At 38.1% G+C, this 22244-nt stretch overlaps 1 protein-coding gene across 15 annotated transcripts in view; it reads left to right on the forward strand.

Moving 5' to 3' along the window:
- The window catches only part of LOC105478913 (piezo type mechanosensitive ion channel component 2), a 475658-nt gene that overhangs the window by 217684 nt on the left and 235730 nt on the right, over positions 1-22244 (forward strand). For 14 of the 15 annotated variants that reach the window (XR_985592.3, XR_011617161.1, XM_011736634.2 and 11 more), the window contains exon 4: positions 19164-19206. Coding sequence is in view for 12 of the 15 variants with exons in the window: in XM_011736634.2 (XP_011734936.1) it covers positions 19164-19206 (43 nt within the window). In the remaining 3 variants the exon portion in view is untranslated. Of the gene's footprint in view, positions 1-681; positions 765-19163; positions 19207-22244 lie in introns of those variants that run through there. The other variant, XM_011736643.3, reaches the window with a different exon arrangement.

Raw genomic sequence — 22244 nt, forward strand, 5'->3', positions numbered from 1 at the left:
AGCCAAAACCTCAGCAAAGTACCGTAAATCATTTTGAGTCAGCACTGAGACAAACCAAAAAATCTTTGTTTCTCTCTCCCGTTAATTCATTTGAATTAAACCATTAAACAGGGATGAAGGTGAAGTGTTGTAAAACTTTTGCACAAATAGGACAGGGGAATGTTTGACTCTGGACACCGTGAGTAGACTTGTATTACTCTGCACCTTTCATCCCAAATGCTTCATAGGCTAGTTCCAAATGTTCCTCTTCTTTGAATTACTGCCTGGGAAGAGATGTCTTGGCCGGTAAAATTGGGGAGAAATGGATGCTCCAAGGAAGATGGCCACAAATCTCTTTAGGTCACTAATAAATAAGGGGAACTTTTGGCTATTATAATGTTAGATTCAGAAAAATCTGAACTTAATGCGTACCTGTGGAACAGGATGTGATGGCATGAAGGCCTGGGATCTGAATGGCTAAATCATTTGTTCCACATTTATAATATTTATTCATTTACAACAAATCTTTTGTGTTTATTTTATTTCTAATATTTATGTGCCAGGCACTGTTTAAGAACTGGATATTAAAAAAAATAAAATAAAACTCTGGCTCCCTCCCCTCAAAAGGGAAGTGCAGAGTGCTTGGTGAAAGAGGGAAGTCACAGTACAAAAATACAACAAATCAAGCGTGCCTGTCAGTGAGAGACCGAAGCTGGCAAGTGAGTGCAGTGAGTATCCAACAGCCGCTCTTTGCTTGGAGCGGCCTTGCCTCTGTTTTGACTTTGGTAAGACTTCTGTCTGTTTGACAGACTTGATGAAACGTTTTCTTAGATGGCAGTGTACTCTGGAATCAGAGTCCATGGAGCCTCCTTTGATTTGAAGGCTTCTGGTTTTCCCTCCTGGTTCCCGTTTCCCTTTCTGTAATACGGAAACTGATACTTATTCAAAGCCAGAGATTTCATCCTCTCTTTCGTAATGGCGTGTGTGAGCCTCCATGTATTGTTGCCCTGTGAGATCACAGCTGCAAGGCTGCCTTATGAATGGGGCACCACCGCACCAATGTGTGGTATTGTTATTAAGGAAGGGGATGCTTATGAAATTTTGAATCTTCCTTAGACTAAATACATTAATCCATGTCTAAGTTCTTTGGGTTTGGTCTCCTGCCCTCTTTCTACACATTTTATTCCCCTAAAAATGCAGTTTTTGTATCTCCAATTTGACTTAAAGCAAATAGAGTATAAAATAAAGCAAGTCTGCTATAGTTATCAACCCCAGAAAAGCTTACAAGTTGTAGACAGCACTAGTCTGGCTTGCTTTGAGCTGGACTGCTGGAAAACCACAGAGAGAGGAAAATTCTATAGTTTGTCTAAGAACGCTTTACCTTTCATTTTAGGTACGATTAAATGCCTCAAATTTGAAAACACTATATATATAGACTTTAAAGTCTGATATTTGCCGCATTCTTTAAATGTGTATTGATTGCTTTTCAACTGGTTCAAATTTAAAACTCAGGGATTCTGCTCTGTGCCAAGAGATTAGTCAGACATTCTTTTATGTGAATGTAATGTTCACAATATTTATCAGTAAAAAGCATGAATCTGAAGAAAAGGCTTGGCTGTCACAGAACTGTTACATCAGCCCCTCTCCGATGGCCTGGGGGAGCCAAGGCGACCCCCACCCACCGCCTGTGCTGCAGCCTGTCTCCTTTAACCAGACCTGGAAACTGCATCCTACGAAGTATCCCATCTAACCCATTTCAAGTTCTGTGCGTAAATCAGAGTCCCCCTTGGAGGCTTTGTTGAGCCAAGAACTTGAGCTTCCAAAGGGGTCACCTTTAAAAAATAATAATAATCATAAAATAAAATAGAAAAAAAAAAAAAAGCAAAACTCTGACCTCTGAAAGATTTGAAAGACGAATCAGATTACATGGAAAAGTGGCTGCCGGTCTCCGGAGAAAACGGAGGATGCGAAGCAAAGACATCCAGGAAGTGTGCGGCTCGCCCCCTCCTCCCGCGTGTGACCCATATCAGAAACGCAGTGCTCCTGCTTGGCCCTTGTGGCCACTAAGTGAAACAAAGTCACGAGTAAGACATTTGTAGTCTTTCTTTCGCAGAAGATAGGAAGAGGTTGTGTGGCAGGAAGTGTCTGTTTCACTGTTAGACTACATAGTTGCTTAGACATATATGATAAAACCTCAGGAAATAGAAGGACTAGTTCAAAAAGGTGTTCAGTTTAATTGTGTTTCCTCCTCAATGACAGCATTTTAAGTTCTTGCTGTTGAGAATCTTTCTGTTTATGCCTTTAATCTCCTTGCTCCAGCAAGAACATCTCAGAGTGGTGGTGGCTGCGCCTCTTGGCAGGCTGATCCTACTGAGAGAACAGGGTATTTTGCCAAGTGTGCAGAAAATGGCCCGGACGTGATATTTTTCATCAGCTCTTGCTTTCGGTTTTTTTCATTTTCAGTTATTCCTTTTCCTAAAAACTGAGTACTAAAAGGAAAAAGTGCTCAACTTAGCATAAAATGGAAGCCTGATTGTTGAGGGGGCTACCTAGGTGGAGTCACTGTGAACTGCTTTTTTCTATAGTTGATTTATTGGGCCCAGATTTTCATAGCCTCCTATTTTAAGCCTGTTTCATCTGCTTGATTGAACTGAGCCCATCCAGCTGCTAAGATAGTCACCAAAAAGACGTTCCACCCACTAGTGCACTGCAAATTTGTAATAACCAGATAGTAATGGAGGAAAGATCTGGATTGTAGTATTTACTGATATTCATGGCATAAATACTCCTACCATGGGCGATGCCAAGCTGTGAACGTGACGCCGCTGAACGTGGAGTTGAGTAGAGATCCCCAGCAGCTGCCACCGCCTCCAGCACACCTGGTCCCCCTGCAGTGGTCAGCCAGGAATGCCCCTGAGGGCCAAGCCCTGAAGATCTGTGACCTCCTGAACCCTGACTCAAGTAGACACGTGTAGGCACTAGTTTCTGTAGCTTTCTCACCATCCCAGTGCTCTCCCCTGGAATGCAAACTGAACCAGAAAAGGAAGCCTGGGGAGCTTCTGCCTAAGGTCTTAAATGAAGAATGAATATTTCTCTAACGAACAGCAGCCAGTCGGAGGGGGTGTAGCTAACTTAGAATGAGTGAAAGAACAACCATAAAGTCAAACCTCAGATTACAGTTCATCCATCACCTTTGGAAAAAAACAAAAAATATTGCTTACATTAAAAAACTTTTGGCCGGGCACAGTGGCTCACACCTGTAATCTCAGCACTTTGGGAGGCCAAGGCAGGCGGATCATCAGGTCAGGAGATCGAGAGCATCCTGGCTAACTTGGTGAAATCCCATCTCTACTAAAAATACAAAAAATTAGCCGGGCATGGTGGTGGGTGCCTGTAGTCCCAGCTACTCAGGAACCTGAGGCAAGAGAATAGCGTGAACCCGGGAGGTGGAGCTTGCAATGAGAGATCACGCCAGTGCACTCCAGCCTGGGCAACAGAGCAAGACTACGTCTCAAAAAAAAAAAAAAAACAAAACAAAACAAAAAAAACCTTTCACTTTTTGTATAAACCCTTTCATTTTGATATTTATCTCCTCCCTCTTTATTTTCTTCATGGAATGTGTGTGCATACAGCCTGATTATTTTTATTATCTGTCCCTCAGTATGCCACAAGATCCGTGATCACTGCTGTATCCTACTCTCCATTATATATGAGGGATCAATCAACATTTATGGAATAAATCAAATGAGTGTCTTGCTTTTACCTGTCTCATGGCTGTTATTAAATTAGGGGGTCTGTTTTATTTCCAGCATTTTAACCCAAAGGTAATACCTGACATTTAAGAGCAAAGCTAATTTAAATAATGACAGAACTAATCATGTAGAGATACGCAATGTTCTCAGGAGTATGGTACTTGAAATCAAAATCTTGAAATGTGTGAAGATTTTTCTATATACATTTAACAATACATTTAATATTTTATTATATATCATGGCATATTTTTTATCAATTGTATTAAAAATGAAGAACCATTAACCACTGGTCCCTGCATATAATAAATAAACATTAAGGTCTTTTGTCTGAACTTTGTGTTTGACGTATGTTCAGGGAAAACAAACAATAAGCTGCTATTGTAAGTTTAAAGTAAATGTGCTTCTTTAGTTTTTATTTTTCATAAAATTTTTAACTATCAACGTGTCTACGACATTTCTTTATTTAATTTTAACAAGTGAACATTACTATTTGGCACACACTTCTGGCAAAGTGGAGTTTGTAGTTAGTGTAAAGAAAGCCACAAGCCATACAAAGTAATTGTAATGCCTTATAAGATGCCCCAAGGAATATAAAAGAAAAAATCCTCTGCCTATGGAAACGGAGAATGCTCCATTGAAATGCTTGCCAGTATTATATAAATCATGGCAAATAAGAAAAATGAAATTACCCTATTTTCTTATTTCTCTCAAAAGAGAAATTTTTGTTGGGCAAAAATGCAGTTGTTTCTTAAGACACCTTGTTGGTCAACTTTGCATGTGCTCATTTTCTCAGTCCTCTTGTGTCCTCAGCATGTGTGTGGCCACAATGTCGGGCCTGTTTTAACTTCTGCACAAATGACAGAATTCCCGACATTGCATTTATGTTCTCGTGTGTGTTTTTAAGGGGCAGCCTCATAAACACCGCCGATCTGAATATTTTTATAAGTTTGGTAAGCTCTTTATGAAGGATTTAAGTTTAAATGAATGACTTACTTATGGATTTGACCTTAATACATGTTCTATGCCTTTCCCCTAAGATAATTTTAGGGGGGTTTTGGCAAACAGACACTAAAAGCGAAAGTAGATAATGCAACACGGGTAAACTGAAACAACCACAAAACATAACGGTGTGCCAAATTAAAAAGAGAAGCAACACGAAAGCATATTTATGTTCGTTTTAACTCATACCTTTGCTTCAGAGTGTGTGTGTCGCAAGGGTTGGGTGCGTGTGTTGGGACAGAGTGCAGAGCAGGGATTGGGCTGTGGTGGCTTTGGACCATAGGTGCCCTCAGGCTCCCGAGCCAAGCCTGCCTGCCAGCATTGTTCATTTAAACACTGGCTGAGAACCTTCAGTTAGTGGTGGCTACCATTTATCTACCACCTACTTTGTGCCAGAGACTGCTCAGATGCTTTGATTACATATCCTCATTGCGGTTATAGGAAGACTGTGTGACCTTCATTTTAGAGATGCCTTGACTGACTCATAGACCTACACCACGTGTCCCAGTATGATATCTGACCCATGGCAGGGAGGGAAGTGGGGATTCAAGGCCAAGTTAATTTTGCTGCAAGAGTTGAATCATTGCCATCTGCCCTGCTGAAATTGCAGGCACGGGTTCTTCATTTATGGTTTTGAGAGAAAACTGACAGAGGGAGATGAGCATCATGGGTGCAATTTACTCAAAGTATGTGCAATAGCAAGCTACTCTGAGGAGGAATGAAAGCTGAGTGTCATTGAAGCTACTGAATCATTTTATATTTGAGGCCTAGAAAATAAGTACATGTGAAGCAAATGTTAACTTACAAAGATGTTGTGGCGTTTAAGGGTCAAGACTGCCAGGCTGCCCTTAGGCAGATTCTCTAACGTGGCTTCTTGCTCAGACACAAGTCTTTCCTCTGCTTACACTGGACCACAGTAGATCCACCTTTGTTTGTTCCTGAAAGCGCATCCCTGGAGGTGGAGTACAGACTTGGAATTATAACAATTCTCACTTTCTAGTGATTTGTCACTTAGGAAGTAATTTGCCTGGAGATTTTTATCTGATTACATTTTTATCTCATCATATCATGAAGTTCATATAAGAATGAATAGGATGAAATCTTATGCAAGCGTCTTAGAATTTCACATAAACCAGAGAACCGATCCACTATAGAAGCAGAGTGTAGTAACAGTCTGAAGTCAAGTTTAAGCAGTTTTCTGGGCAAATGTAATGTTATGAGACGGTGCAGGAAACTCCTATTCATCTAGCTTTCAAATCACTGAAATTATGGTTACTGGAATTGTCTTCTGTAGTCCACTTTTATGAGAAAGAAACAGAAGACAAATAAGCAAATGTATATTAGAGGTTTATTTTTTAAAGTAGCTTTCAGAGCATATCATGGAGCCCAGTCAAAGGCAGCTCAGAATTTCAGACTTTTACAATAAAGGTCTATTCTTCATAATGAAGAACACGGCCATATGCTTAAGTATTTTCTAAATTGTCTAAAACAGATGGCTTTATTTTGTGTAGTTTTGGTGTTCTGTGTGTTATAGTTCTTTGAAAAGTAAAATCTGTGTATGGATTTTGTAATAACTGCATTTACGGAAATACGCAGTCAGCCAGCTTGCCCCTCCAGGCACTCACAGCTTATGAGTCCTGCCTGAACCCCCGCCTGCCTGCCCATCGCCTGCTGCACATCTGGTCCCAGGACAGTCGTCTTCTCTGTTTCCTCTGCTCTCAGACTCCTCTCTCTGTTCATGCCATGCTCCTCTACCTGTGCTAAGGGTCTTCTCCTCACTCAGCTACTAAGAAATCTTGGAATGTCCTTCCCTCTGTGTTGTCAACCTCTACTCAGCCCCTGGTTCCTACCCTTTAGTTTATAAGGACTCCCGTGGGTCTTGTGCTGAAGGGCCACCCTGTCCTTTGGCTTCACCTCATCTTCCAGTTTGTCTGGCTCATCTCCCACCTGCATTCTCATTCCTTTCCATGTCTGTTTTTTCTGGCCTTTTAAAAGAGAAGTCTGTCCTCATTGTCTCCCCTTCTCTACCTTCCATTTAGTTCACAGCTCACTACTCCATCACACTTACCTTTTCCACAATTCCACTGAAACTTTTTTGATACACATCACCAATCTTCTCCAAAAGGCCTGTGATGAATGATCACCTGTAATCAAAGCTGGCCTCTGCTAGATTTGACTCGCTCTTTCTTAAAACTCCTCCATGCACATTCTTTGTTTGTTTTTGAGGCGGAGTTTTGCTCTTGTTGCCCAGGCTGGAGTCCAATGGCAGGATCTTGACTCACTGCAACCTCTGCCTCCCAGGTTCAAGCGATTCTCCTGCCTTGACCTCCCCAACAGCTAGGATTACAGGCGCCCGCCACCATGCCTGGCTAATTTTTGTATTTTTAGTAGAGACAGGGTTTCACCACGTTGGCCTGGTCTCAGGCTGGTCTCAAACTCCTGACCTCAGGTGCTCTGCCCTCCTCGGCCTCTCAGACTGCTGGGATTTCAGGCGTGAGCCACCATGCCTGGCCTGCACATTCTTATACTCCTTTTGTTGTCTTAAGTAGTTCCTCTTTCTTGATCTGCTCTTTAAATATTGCTAATTTCCCCCGGATTCTATGATTAGCCATCTTGTGTCTCTAAATACTCTTACGGACATAGCAGAAAAAGAACACAAAGTTTGAAGTCATGGAAACCTGGGTATGGATGAGTTGTAACAGCATGTTCACTATATTTTCAACAAAATTGCATGAAGGCTGTGTGTCTGAGCTTTCTCATCGTATTTTATCAAAAATCTAATTTTAATGTCATATACTACCCACTCTATTTAAATAGCGTATATAAACATTTTATAATTACTGCATATTTAGGCTATTTCCGGTGTTCATGTTGGATAACTGCCAGGAATTTTCCGTCCCTAACTGTTCCAATAACTTGCTACTGACGAGTGCTGTATCTCCTAAAAGACACTGGGCTGAGGGGGTTGGCTTCCTTCTTTCTTTCTGTGATTCCCAACACGCACGCGATGCACACACTCTCTTACTGCCCAGTTGCCCCGTTGTTTCTGAGAGTAGGACGAGATGTAGAAAGATCTAATAGAAGTCAGGGGAAGGTGGGGTGATCATGATCATGATAAGAGCAAGAGTCTGGCTTTCTCAGAAGGAGGCTTCTATTCAGGAAGGACACGGTTGCCCAGTTTCTATTTAATGCGAATCTTGTGTTTCTGAATTAGGGGAACACTGTGGGAAAAGAATGAAACATACTTGTATCTTCTTTAAGGCTGGCTTGTTTGCTTGGTTTCCATGGGAGACATATGCATACAACACAACAATTTGAGTTTTGCAATTCAGTTAAATTGACCTACTACTGAAAATTCCTTTATGATTCTATTTTCAAGGTTCTTAAAGGGATTTTTACTAGTAGCACAACTTTCTCTCTGTGTGTGTGTGTGTGTGTGTGTGTGTGTGTGTGTCTACTTTCCAGTGTGTCTATAGTTACTTTAGTGGGAAGTTGGTAGAGGAAGCATTATAGACTGACAATCAGAACCAATCTTAAACCAGAAATCTTGTAGTCAAGGATTATCTTGGAAAATTCATTATTTGATGATGGAGTTAATGATTTAGGATTCATGTTTCATTTGAGAGTAATATGAGAGTAAGTTCTGGAAAGAAACCATGTTAAGGTGTTGCAGCACCCTCTGTGCATAGATGAGAGTGTTGAAGCCTGCATGTTTGTGAACAGACCTGCCCTAGTCTCTACAAAGAGTGAGTAGCTATGGCAGGGTCTTTTCAACCTGACTGGCCAACCCAAAATGGGGGCATACCACATGTGTTGAGCTCATTCAATACCTTCTTGAGTTGAGATATTTGGATTTTAAAAAATTCCTAAGGGACAAAAAACCTAATGTAATATTTGTTTGCACTTATTGGGACAACAAAAGAAAATTGAAACATTCAAAAGCGAAAATAGTAGAAATTAATAATGATAAACATTCATCAGTTCTATTCCGGAAAGTTAATATAAGAAATTTTGAACCTCAAGGGCAAATGTATTGGCTGCAGATATGTCATATTTGGGATTAAAAGATTAAAGACAAACATCTACTAGACAGACAATGGGCACGAAGAGACAGTTCACACAACATACACATAAAATGTTAAAATTGCTGACAAACCTAAGAAAATTTATTTTATTACTAATTATAAAAATGTAAGTTAAAATAAAATGTTTTGTAAAAGATAAAAAAGGTTTATAAAAAACTCAATTCAGTGTAAAAAAAATTCAGTTAAGCACATGTATTTGAATAAATTTGAGGGTTACAATTTTGATAGTGTTAATCAAAATTTTACATATATGTATAATTATACTCCTAGGAATTTGCCCTAAAAGAATAATTGAATGAATGTTAAAAGATGTAGGTAAAGTTGCTCATTGCATTGTTATGTATAATAGCAAAAATGTAGATATAAATTTATACATTAATCAGAAATTAAATTTTGTTGATTTATGGAACACTATATAAGCAGTAAAGTGATTACATGGCTATATTTATAGACACTGAGTTAATTATATATTAATACGTAATTAAAGCAGGATTTAAAATAGAGTGGTCGTATTTTATATGTGCTGGTCTTTGTGGGGGTGTCTACGCAAAAACAAAAGATTTTTAGTATTTTCCTGTTTTGTAAATCATTATGTTATTTTACAAATAAGGAAAAATATAAAGCTATTTATTTTGTAAAGCACACTATTAAACATATGTTGATAGTGAGATTGATGAATTCTGACTTTTGTCTTTTATGAAGGGATCACCCACTCATCATATAAGATGATAAAATATTAAGACATTATGAAAACTCACAAAGGATACATGGGATAAAAAGCAAAATATAAACAACAGCAATTGTCATATACTTAAGGTTGTGCCATATGGATATTTACGATCAGATCAGGGGAAAATAGACATTGCAAGAGTATTAGGTAGATATGAAAATGATATTTTAAAAAATAATATGTCATTAAATATGAAAACTATTAATTAAGGGATGATAAATAATCTTTAGTCTTACTTCTATCTCTACAATTACTTTTAATCTATCAATGATAAATCTCATGTGGGAAATAGGACTTGGAAAATTTTGCAGGTCTCACCATTTAACCTAAAAGGCTGAAATTACTCATTTGCTGAGAAAATTGTGTTCCTCGGGTACATATCATCCATTAGAGCAGTCATTTCCGGGGTTACGCAGATTTCAGCTAAATTTCAACAGAAGAGCATCTTAATACTGGCTAAGTAAAATGTCACTATTGGTTAATTGAGAAGAAAAATCTATTTTTCTCTTAGAATTTCACATTATGTTCAATGTTCAATGCATGGCAAAAACTCTTGGCTCCTCTGATTAGATATGAAAATCTTTTCCTCTTAAGAGTTAAAAGTAATGTAAATGCAGCTTCTGGCAGAAAAGTTATGAGTGGTACAATTTCCTGATATTTTAGTTTCATCACCAATTTCCGTGCCAGGCCACATGTTCAGCTGCCTGGCAGCCCCTACAGTATGTGAAAATATTTCCCTTTTTATAGGAATATGCTGGCAGAAAACCACCACTTCCATGAATTATTAATCCTTTTCTGCTGATTATTTTGAAAAAGCGGAGGCGCAGGTCCACGTTCAGGTGGCTCTCAGTGGCTCAGACATGCTTCACGAAAAACTGTTGAGTTGGATGAAAACTGTGCCTCCTTTGACCACCAGTTTTACCACCACATTAGGTAACCTAGAGAGAAAACGAAGTTCCTTTTTTCTGTCGTAAAAACTGAGCAATGAATCCGTTGAAAGAATGATTGGTAAAAGGAATCAATGAAGAAACATGATGACCAAGTGAATGATGAATTCACAGTATGAAGGCAGAGATGTCTGCTTTTCCAGTGATGATGTTCATGAAAATATAAAACTGCAACATGAAAGGAGCCTGTGAAAAACCCTTTTGTGTTATATTTAGGGAAGAGAAAGACCAAAGAGTAACTTGTCTAAGGAAATAAAGATGACCAAAGGCAGAGCTGTTACTAGAATTCAGGTGTCTGATTTCAAGTAACAAGCAAAGCCCTGTGGTTTTAAACCACTATTACAGAAAACGTAGAGGAAATAAACAATAATTGCCCTTGTTCCATCAGCTGTGGAGAGTGTATTGGGGAATGACCTTTTGTCTATGTGTATTTGTACAGAATGAACTTTCCCTGTGCTTGCGGAGTGTTAAGCAGAATTAACACGGGAGAATTCTCAGGGCTTGGATGGAAGGTTGTGTGCAAGGAGGTTTGATGACAGAGAACTTCTATAGACATTCACAGGCTTCCAGAATTCATCATCAGACACCAAAGCTTTGTAGAATAAAAAAGATGTTTTTTAAAAATTATTATTATAACCAGATGGCAGGAGGTGGGAGACACCTGATAGCGAGGAGAATAAAAACAGGAATATGGAGAAGGAAGGGAAAACTAGAACACAGTCCCCAAGACAATCCAATCCAATGAGTAAATAAGAACATTGGCCCTGGGGTTCCTAATCTCTAACCCTTGGTTTCCTCACCTGAAAAGGGGATGTAATAATAGTACTAATTTCACAGAGTATTTGAGAAACTTAAGTTAGCTAGTATATAGGAAGTTAGCACCTACTTGGTAAGGGATTAATAAGTGTAAACTGTTTATTGCTGTGTTAATTTGGGGGAAATGCCACTCTTGATTTAAAATAGGACTAAAGATGGCTGGAAATTGTTAAACATGCTTTCCTTACCACCTAAAATTTGGGTGCTCAAGGAATTGTTCTTATTTTCATTGTTTATATTGAGTGCTCTTTGAGCTACAGGTATCAGAGCCCCGACTTAAAATGAGAATAGGTGACACAGGTTATTTTTTCTTGCCTGTAACTGGGAAGTGAGGGAAGGCAAGGGCGTCCTGCTGGAGGGCACGGAGGCAGATGGGGACGCCATGAGGAGTCACCTTCCTCTCTCCATCCCTGCTCCCCTCTGCACACATGACCCATTCTTCCCTCTTACACACAGGCTGTTGCATGTGGCAGCAAACTTGGTCGTGGGTGCGCCTGGCTTTCCAGCAGCTGAGGAGAGAGAGCTTGCTACCAGAAAGGGGGAGAAATTGGCAGAGGTTCCATCTTGTTGCTAATCGTGGTGCAGCAACGTTGTCAGAGAGGAGGGAAAATGGAAGCCACAGAGGCTGATAGATAGGGTGGAAGAGGGACGGCGAGAGGAGAATGGACAGGCAGAGCTGGGTTCATTTATGAAGGAGCAATGGCTAGTTTACTTATTGAGGAGGAAACATCCTATCTGGAAGGCACTTAAAGGCTGGTTTGTCACCCTGGACACACGTGGTAAACACTAGGACTTGCTCTGCGGCTAAATGCCGTTTAGTCCAAGGTTTGTTTACTGTCTCTGGACTCTGCCTTCTTCCACTCTGCATTTCAATTCTGTTGACTGGACACTAGATCTACAAAGGATAGTTTTTGAAAGTGAAGAATCAACAAGTCGTTATTTCTAATGACTTCATCTAAGATTTGAAAGGAAAAAGTTCCTTCCAGGTATTACAGTTGGTTCTCCGTATCTATAGGTTCTGCACCCTCAAATTCAACTGACCTCTGATCAAAATTATTTGAAAAAATGCAACAATAAAAACAATACAAATATAAAAAACAGTACAATATAACAACTATTTACATAGCGTATATATTACTAGGTATAATTAATCTACAGATGGTTTGAAGTATGAAGGGATGCAAGGTTATATGCAAATTCTACACTGTTTTATATCAGGGATGTGAACACTTGCAGATTTTGGGGTCCACAGGGGTCCTGGAATTAATTCCCTGTGAATACTGAGAGATGACTGGGCATCCATTCTCTATGCTATATATTTTCCTTTTAATTATTGTTGCTGTTTCGGTTTTCCTGAAAAAAATATAACATGTTTTAAACTTCTCTATATTATAAATCTCATTTAAAAAGTGTTGAATCAAGGGAGTCTGCCAGCTACTTTTGTTTTCTCTACTTCTTTCCCCATGTTGGACTGCTTTGGCGAAAGTGAATAATATTACCTTACCATGTAGAGTATGGTTAATGGCTTTAAAAGAATTCCCCAGCAACTGAATAATGGGCTGCCAGAAATATTCTTGGTGCCAAAGGATCTGGACATGTCTGTTCCATTTATTGTGTGTTTCTTGTTTCATCATGACTTAAGTGTTCACAAAAGACATAAAAATCCAAACCTCTAGGGTATGTGGAGTTTGAGGGCAGAAACCATATTTTAATATATCTAGTCTCATACCTAGCATATTAAGATGGTTAGGAAAATATCAATAGCAAAAAAAGGATCAGCTTGTGGTATGTCAGATACTAAAATTATTAATTAAGTTGATTTCTGGTGAATAGAAAGAAAGCATTCTGCCACTGCTGTTGTGCCCACTTGAGTGGCCTAATGTTTATTCTCAGTACAGTGTCTTGCACCGAAACCTTTTGACTTGTCCTGCCTATTTGAATAAGGTTACATTTCTCAGAAATAGGAAGGTGGGGCTTATTTTTAAATTAAAACTCTCTGTTGGCCGGGCGCGGTGGCACAAGCCTGTAATCCCAGCACTTTGGGAGGCCGAGACGGGCAGATCACGAGGTCAGGAGATCGAGACCATCCTGGCCAACACGGTGAAACCCTGTCTCTACTAAAAAATACAACAAACTAGCCGGGTGCGGTGGCGGGCGCCTGTAGTCCCAGCTACTCGGGAGGCTGAGGCAGGAGAATGGCGTGAACCCGGGAGGCGGAGCTTGCAGTGAGCTGAGATCTGGCCACTGCACTCCAGCCTGGGCGACAGAGCGAGACTCCGTCTCAAAAAAAAAAAAAGAAAAGAAAAGAAAACTCTCTGTTAAAAAAGCCTGACAATGTGGTAGAGCAAAATCATTTAAATTAAATTTACCTGAATAATAAATTGAACCTATTAAGAAAAAAATTGAACCTACTAAAAATAAAAAGTAGGAATAATACTGAAAATCTCTGAGAAAACAATGGAAATGCAGAAAAATGTAAAAGGTGCTTTGTTTCTTCCATGAAGCAAGAGAAGTCAAGACGAGCAGCATCTCAACCTCCTCACCATCCAATGCTTTCCTCACTCTGGGGACTCTCCACACGTGGCCTTTGCTTGGCCATCTGGTTCTCACTTTGGTAGGAGACTCATCTCCCACCCTTAGTCTAGGCAGGCAGTTGCCATTGGCCTTGAACACATTGTGGCTTCCACGGGTTATGTATTCTCTGCCAGTCTCTTAATTGCTAGGATTTCAGGGGCAGAATAATTGTCTGAGAATTACACATCGTACACATGTATCAAAATATCACACTGTTCCCATAAATATGTGCAATTATTATGTGTTAATTAAAAAAACAGTATTTTTTAAAAGAATTCCTGAGAAAGGGATTCTTAATTGTCTTGCATGTGACTCACAGGACCGAAGACAGTCACACGGGACCCACTCCCCTGGGCCCGGGACCAAGAGAAATTCCTGGACTGGTTAGCTGAAAGTCTGTGTTGGTTTTATTTCACTCCTACTCAGCAAAACATATTGGAATTCAGCCGGAGGAGAGTGACTTCATCTAAGAATATAAGCCTGAATCTGCTTTAAATTGTGTGTGCGTTTCTAATCCACATCTGAAATTTAGTCCTTTATTATTTATGAAAATTATTTAAAACACTCCATCATGACCAACTAGTATGAACCCAGGTTCCCTGGCAAAAGCCCATGATCACGATCTCCTGGGACTAGTTCAGTCCTTAGAGAAGGCCAGAGAATTGGCCCTGGGGCCTCCTACTCCTCTTGAGGAAGCCTAATGTCTAGGAGACACTGAGTGGCCATCGGAAGATGAAGCCTTTGAGGCAGAGTTCTCAAGAAATAAACCTAAGCTCCGTACGAGTTGATTTTGACTTTAGGAAAAGAAGCCAGGTAGCTTTTCAGCTGCCTTTTAGCTGGGAACTCACGGCTGAACCCACCATTTCCTGTTTACAGAAGTGACTCTAACAGAAAGGCAGAAATTACCAATAACTATCCGCTGTGAGTTATAACAACTATATCTGTTATAACTATCTCTAATTACCAATAACTATCTCTAATTACCAATAACTATCTGTGGAAGTGACTCTAACAGAAAGGCAGAAATTATCAATAACTATCCGCTGTGAGTTATAACAACTATCTGTTATCACTATCTCTAATTATCAGTAACTATCTGTTATCACTATCTCTAATTATCAATAACTATCTCTAATTACCAATAACTATCTGTTATCACTATCTCTAATTATCAGTAACTATCTGTTATCACTATCTCTAATTATCAATAACTATCTCTAATTACCAATAACTATCTGTTATCACTATCTCTAATTATCAGTAACTATCTGTTATCACTATCTCTAATTATCAATAACTATCTCTAATTACCAATAACTATCTGTTATCACTATCTCTAATTATCAGTAACTATCTGTTATAACTATCTGTTATCACTATCTCTAATTACCAATAACTATCCGCTGTGAGTTATAACAACTATCTGTTATCACTATCTCTAATTATCAATAACTATCTCTAATTATCAATAACTATCTGCTGTGAGTTATAACAACTATCTGTTATCACTATCTCTAATTATCAATAACTATCCGCTGTTATAACTCTCTGTTATAACTATCTCTAATTACCAATAACTATCTCTAATTATCAATAACTATCTCTAATTATCAATAACTATCCGCTGTGAGTTATAACTATCTGTTATCACTATCTCTAATTATCAGTAACTATCCGCTGTTAGTTATAACTATCTGTTATCACTATCTCTAATTATCAATAACTATCTCTAATTATCAATAACTATCTCTAATTATCAATAACTATCCGCTGTTATAACTATCTGTTATAACTATCTGTTATAACTATCTCTAATTATCAATAACTATCTCTAATTATCAATAACTATCTCTAATTATCAATAACTATCTGTTATCACTATCTCTAATTATCAATAACTATCTGTTATCACTATCTGTTATCACTATCTGTTATCACTATCTCTAATTATCAATAACTATCTCTAATTATCAATAACTATCTCTAATTATCGATAACTATCTGCTGTGAGTTATAACAACTATCTGTTATCACTATCTGTTATAACTATCTCTAATTACCCATAACTATCTGTGGTTAGTTATAACTATCTGTTATCACTATCTGTTATAACTATCTGTTATCACTATCTGTTATAACTATCTCTAATTACCAATAACTATCTGTGGTTAGTTATAACTATCTGTTATCACTATCTGTTATAACTATCTGTTATCACTATCTCTAATTACCAATAACTATCTGTTATCACTATCTCTAATTATCAATAACTATCTGCTGTGAGTTATAACTATCTGTTATCACTATCTCTAATTATCAATAACTATCTGCTGTGAGTTATAACTATCTGTTATCACTATCTCTAATTACCAATAACTATCCGCTGTTATAACTATCTGTTATAACTATCTCTAATTACCAATAACTATCCGCTGTGAGTTATAACAACTATCTGTTATCACTATCTCTAATTATCAGTAACTATCTGTGGTTAGTTATAACTATCTGTTATCACTATCTCTAATTATCAGTAACTATCTGTGGTTAGTTATAACTATCTGTTATCACTATCTCTAATTATCAATAACTATCTCTAATTACCAATAACTATCTCTAATTACCAATAACTATCTCTAATTACCAATAACTATCTGTGGTTAGTTATAACTGTCTGTTATCACTATCTGTTATCACTATCTCTAATTACCAATAACTATCCGCTGTGAGTTATAACAACTATCTGTTATCACTATCTGTTATAACTATCTGTTATCACTATCTCTAATTATCAATAACTATCTGTTATAACTATCTGTTATCACTATCTCTAATTACCAATAACTATCTGCTGTTAGTTATAACTATCTCTAATTACCAATAACTATCTCTAATTATCAATAACTATCTCTAATTATCAATAACTATCTCTAATTATCAATAACTAGTTAGTTATAACTATCAGTTATCACTATCTCTAATTATCAATAACTATAATTATCAATAACTATCTCTAATTATCAATAACTATCCGCTGTTAGTTATAACTATCTGTTATAACTATCTCTAATTATCAATAACTATCTGCTGTGAGTTATAACTATCTGTTATCATTATCTCTAATTATCAATAACTATCTCTAATTATCAATAACTATCTCTAATTATCAATAACTATCCGCTGTTAGTTATAACTATCTGTTATCACTATCTCTAATTATCAATAACTATCTGCTGTGAGTTATAACTGTCTGTTATAACTATCTGTTATCACTATCTCTAATTATCAATAACTATCCGCTGTGAGTTATAACTATCTGTTATCACTATCTCTAATTATCAATAACTATCTGCTGTGAGTTATAACTATCTGTTATAACTATCTGTTATAACTATCTCTAATTATCAATAACTATCTGCTGTGAGTTATAACTATCTGTTATAACTATCTGTTATAACTATCTCTAATTATCAATAACTATCCGCTGTGAGTTATAACTATCTGTTATCACTATCTCTAATTATCAATAACTATCCACTGTGAGTTATAACTATCTGTTATCACTATCTCTAATTATCAATAACTATCTGCTGTGAGTTATAACTATCTGTTATAACTATCTGTTATAACTATCTCTAATTATCAATAACTATCTGCTGTGAGTTATAACTATCTGTTATAACTATCTCTAATTATCAATAACTATCCGCTGTGAGTTATAACTATCTGTTATAACTATCTCTAATTATCAATAACTATCTGCTGTGAGTTATAACTATCTGTTATCACTATCTCTAATTATCAATAACTATCTCTAATTATCAATAACTATCTCTAATTATCAATAACTATCCGCTGTGAGTTATAACTATCTGTTATCACTATCTCTAATTATCAATAACTATCCGCTGTGAGTTATAACTATCTGTTATCACTATCTCTAATTATCAATAACTATCTCTAATTATCAATAACTATCTGCTGTGAGTTATAACTATCTGTTATAACTGTCTGTTATAACTATCTCTTATAACTGCCTGTTATAACTATCTCTAATTATCAATAACTATCAAGCAGCTAGGGCACAACACAATTTATGAATTTAGGGCTCAGTGGGTATTTACCTGCAATAGTTACTGAAATCAAAATATGTTTATTATTGACTAAGCATCAGGAAAATGTAAAAAAATGCCGTGGGTTAGCACAAATCCTTAATTTTGGTAAATGTAGAATTTTTATTAAAACAGTTTTTCCTAAAAATGAGCACTTTTCCTTATATCATGTACTCAGAAAATTATTATATGCCTGTGACATAGGGAATAATTATTACATAGAAAAATTGTATAACATCTTTTTTATACCCAGCTGTCCTTCTCTCACGGATTTAGATACACTGTTTTTTATTTGTAGCAGTTGAAATAGCATTTTTGCATTCTTCTGATTTAACATGTTTAGCTTAAAAAAAAAAAAGAAAGAAAATGTGAATTCTGTGCTTCAACACTGGTGAGATAAAGGCATGGTGGGTGATGTGTTGGAACTTCAGAGTGTGCCCTGGCTTTCCAGATTGCTCCACACAATTACAAGTTGAATTTTAGAATGTACAGCTGTTTAATTATGTTTAACAGGAGAGTTCCACCGTATTTTTCTGAGCAGGACACGCTTAGATTTTTAGAGAATTGTTGGAGTGGCCTAGTGCTTTACCAGAGGGGTTGGTGTAGAGAGTTCTGTCACATGCAGATTTTGTTGTTTTGCTTTTTCAAGATGGAGTTTTGCTCTTGTCGCCCAGGCTGGAGTGTAATGGCACGATCTTGACTCACTGCAAACTCTGCCTCCAGGTTCAAGCGATTCTCCTGCCTCAGTCTCCCGAGTAGCTGGGATTACAGGCGCCCACCACCATGCCCGGCTAATTTTTGTATTTTTAGTTGAGACAGGGTTTTGCCATGTTGGCCAGGCTGGTCTCGAACTCCTGACCTCAGGTGATCTGCCTGTCTCGGCCTCCCAAAGTGCTGGGGTTACAGACATTAGCCATTGAGGCCAGCCACATTGCAGGTTATATGCACTTAAATCCCTATGTGGACTCAACTTCTGTAAATGCAGACTTTTTATTAAATTTCCTGTACTCTACAAAGGCCATCTGGGACTGGAGGTGGGGAGTGATGCATTTGAAGAAAAACCGGTCATCCTACCTAAACGTAAAACCAAATATCTAGCGTGTGTGGAAAAGCCAGACAAAACTATCTGAGTCCTTGATGTGCTCTGATTATCTTTCTCCCTTCCATTACAGGCTCAACATGGGAAAAGACATTCCGGCAGATCGGCTTTGAAAGGTAAGCAAGGGTTAGCATGTCTCCATTTTAGTTACTCTTGTCCCAATTTCTTCTAAGTAATTTATTGATTATAAATCAATAGTCCTGTCACCACCCTTTGGGTAACTGTATGACGTTGATCAAGTCATCATTTTGCCCCTCCGAGCCTCAGTGTCTTTGTAGAGCATTACTTTATAAAGCCTTGCCTGCACACAGAGTGGAAATAAAGATGGAATGGCGCAATGGATGGGAAAGCGCCTCTTGAACTGTAAAACAGTACACAAGGTAAGTTACAGAATTAGAGAATCCCAGGAAATGGTTGACTCTCCCCTAGCTTCATCACCTCATATGTCATAATCTCCTACAGTTTTGGAACAGAAAAGTTTATATTTGTATTGATGTCTTCCCAGTTATTAAAATTGTTAGATCTTTTTAGCCTTAAGTGAAAACTAAGATGATGTTTTTCTTAGCTAAAAGTATCTCTACACCAGCATCTCCCCAAAAGAAACAAAAATAGACTCATTATCACATCAGTCAATGCAGTTTCTTTTCTTTTTCTTTTTTTCTTTTTTTTTAATTTTTTTGAGACAGGATCTTTCTCTGTCACCCAGGTTGGAGTGCACTGGCATGATCTCAGCTCACTGCAACCTCTGCCTCCTGGGTTCAAGTGATTCTCTTGCCTCAGCCTCCCAAGTAGCTGCAATCTCAGGCGCCCACCACCATATCCGGCTAATTTTTGTATTTTTAGTAGAGACGGGGTTTCACTATGTTGGCCAGGCTGGTCTCGAACTCCTGACCTCAGGTGATCCACCCACCTTGGCCTCCCAAAGTGCTGGGATTACAGGCTTGAGCCACTGCGCCTGGCTGGTCAATGCAGTTTCTAAACCACCTGCCTTGGAATGAATGGCAGCATTTTGCACAGCTTTCTACCAGTGGCATTTAGCATCTTATCTCAAACTTTCAATGGAAATATAGCTATTGAAAGAAAAAAGTCATTTTAATTTTATTTTATTCTCACAGTAGATTTTGACTAGTTCTTTTTATGATAGTGAAAATGTGTTTTTCTCTGTATTGATCAAGCTGACAGAGCACTTAAAGCATATGAAGGAAATAATAAAATACTCGAAAATGCATTATTTCTCCTGTAGTAATCGAGAATAGCACATCACCAGACCCACTGTGGTAGCACTTTCTTTGCCATTTGTTACTTGATTCAAGGATGGTTTATTTCGCTACCTACACTTCCAGTCACATCAGCACCATCACTGCTTACTATCTCAGTAAGTGCTCATAATTTTCAAGGTATTGGGGGAAGTTGATTTGGGATGGTCAGATCCCACAGGCCAATTTAAAGAATGGAAAGTCATGCACAGCTTCAGTTCCACGTGAAATCTTTTTCCAAAGCATCTTTCCCTTGATCCTTCTTTCGTATTATGAAACATCTCAAACATACACAAAAATAGAGATAATAGCAGAAAAAGGTCACCTATCCACTCCCCAGCTCCAATAAGTCTTTGCCATGCTTACGTTATTTATTTTGGCTGAAACATTTTAAAGAAGATCTCAGATACCATGTCATTTCATCCCTGCATAGGTCAGCATGCATCTCTGAAACAAATGGCCATTTCTTCCAGAACCCTAGTGCCATCATCATACCTAATACAAATAAGTCGTTAGCATTATTTAATACCCAGTCGATATCTACATTTCCTGGTCATCTCAAACATGTCATTTGTATTGGTGGCACCAGCGTGCTATGGAAGCCCAGACGTTCCATCTCATTGTCACATCTCTTAGGCTCCTTTATTTAAATCAGTGCCCCGCAAGCCCCTCCAGCGTCCCTTCATTTTTCTTCACATCATTGACTTCTGAAGAAACCAGATCAGTTGTCTTACAGAATATTTTACTTTCTGGATTTGTCTGTTTGCAATATTGTTTGTTATTCTAATCCCCTATTTCATGTAAATTCAAATTATTTCACGTTCAGCCTTTGGGAACATATATATGTTGACTTCTCGTGCTTTTGACACAGACCCATCACTCTACAGTTTTCGTGTTTCCTGCACAGTTAGATGGGCCAAGCTCATCCCCTGTTTCTCAACCTTTCCTCCCAGCAGCCATAGACAGTGGGTGTAGCAGTATTTCACTAAAATTTTGTTTACGACAACAGGCAGCAGGCAGGATTTGGCTGCTGTCATTTGTTGACCTCCACTGTAGACTTTGGTCATCGCCTGGCAAGTAAACACTTCTGAAGAAATTACATAGGCTACCCGTACAGTCAGCCACGCAGCCACCCGCACAGTTCCAGGTTTGCCTGGTTCCAAAGACTGAGCTTTTAACACCATACCACATGGAATTCTTGCGTATGTTTATTTTTGAGCCTATAGTTTCAGCCATTACTTTTCACTACTTATAGTATGGGTCCATTGAGGGTCTTTGGTGATCTTTCTGGTTTTTAGATGTCTTAGCTTGTCATCCTGTGTTTTCCCGTGTCATCTTGTGTTTTCTCATTTAAGGGCTGACAGTATCCTGTGCATTGCAACAAGCGCCTTAAAATATAGGACAGATAGTGATCTTTGAGGTTCTTGCATATTTATAGTTGCGAAGACTAAGTGTCAGCAGTACTGTTATATATCGCTTGTCTTTTTTCTTCTCAAGTTTAACCTGTTCTTTCTCGTAAAAGGAAATTCCAATTATATCTTAAATACAGCTATCTGGTTCTTTAGAGCAATCGTAAAAGCTATTGATCCTTTCATCACTAAGTCCTTCTTTGAAGTTCATCCGTCAACATGGTTGCCAGCAGATTATTTTAAAGGGATCACATCTAAAGGAAAAGAAGTAACTGAGTCAGCTAAAGCTGCAAAGCTTTTTCTCCAAGAATAAAAAAAGCAAAGACGCTTTCTGTTGTACATTATGTAACTGAAAGGAAGACCTAGAGGACCTGCCCTGCCTACCCTCCTTGCAGTAACACTAGATGGGATAGTGGTGGACCTCCCCTGAGATGTTGTTCAGTCGTCTCTCTGGAAGCTGTGTGATTATATGCATTGTCTCATAATAAA

Source organism: Macaca nemestrina, chromosome 19 (assembly GCF_043159975.1).
Source record: "Macaca nemestrina isolate mMacNem1 chromosome 19, mMacNem.hap1, whole genome shotgun sequence".
NCBI lineage: Eukaryota > Metazoa > Chordata > Mammalia > Primates > Cercopithecidae > Macaca > Macaca nemestrina.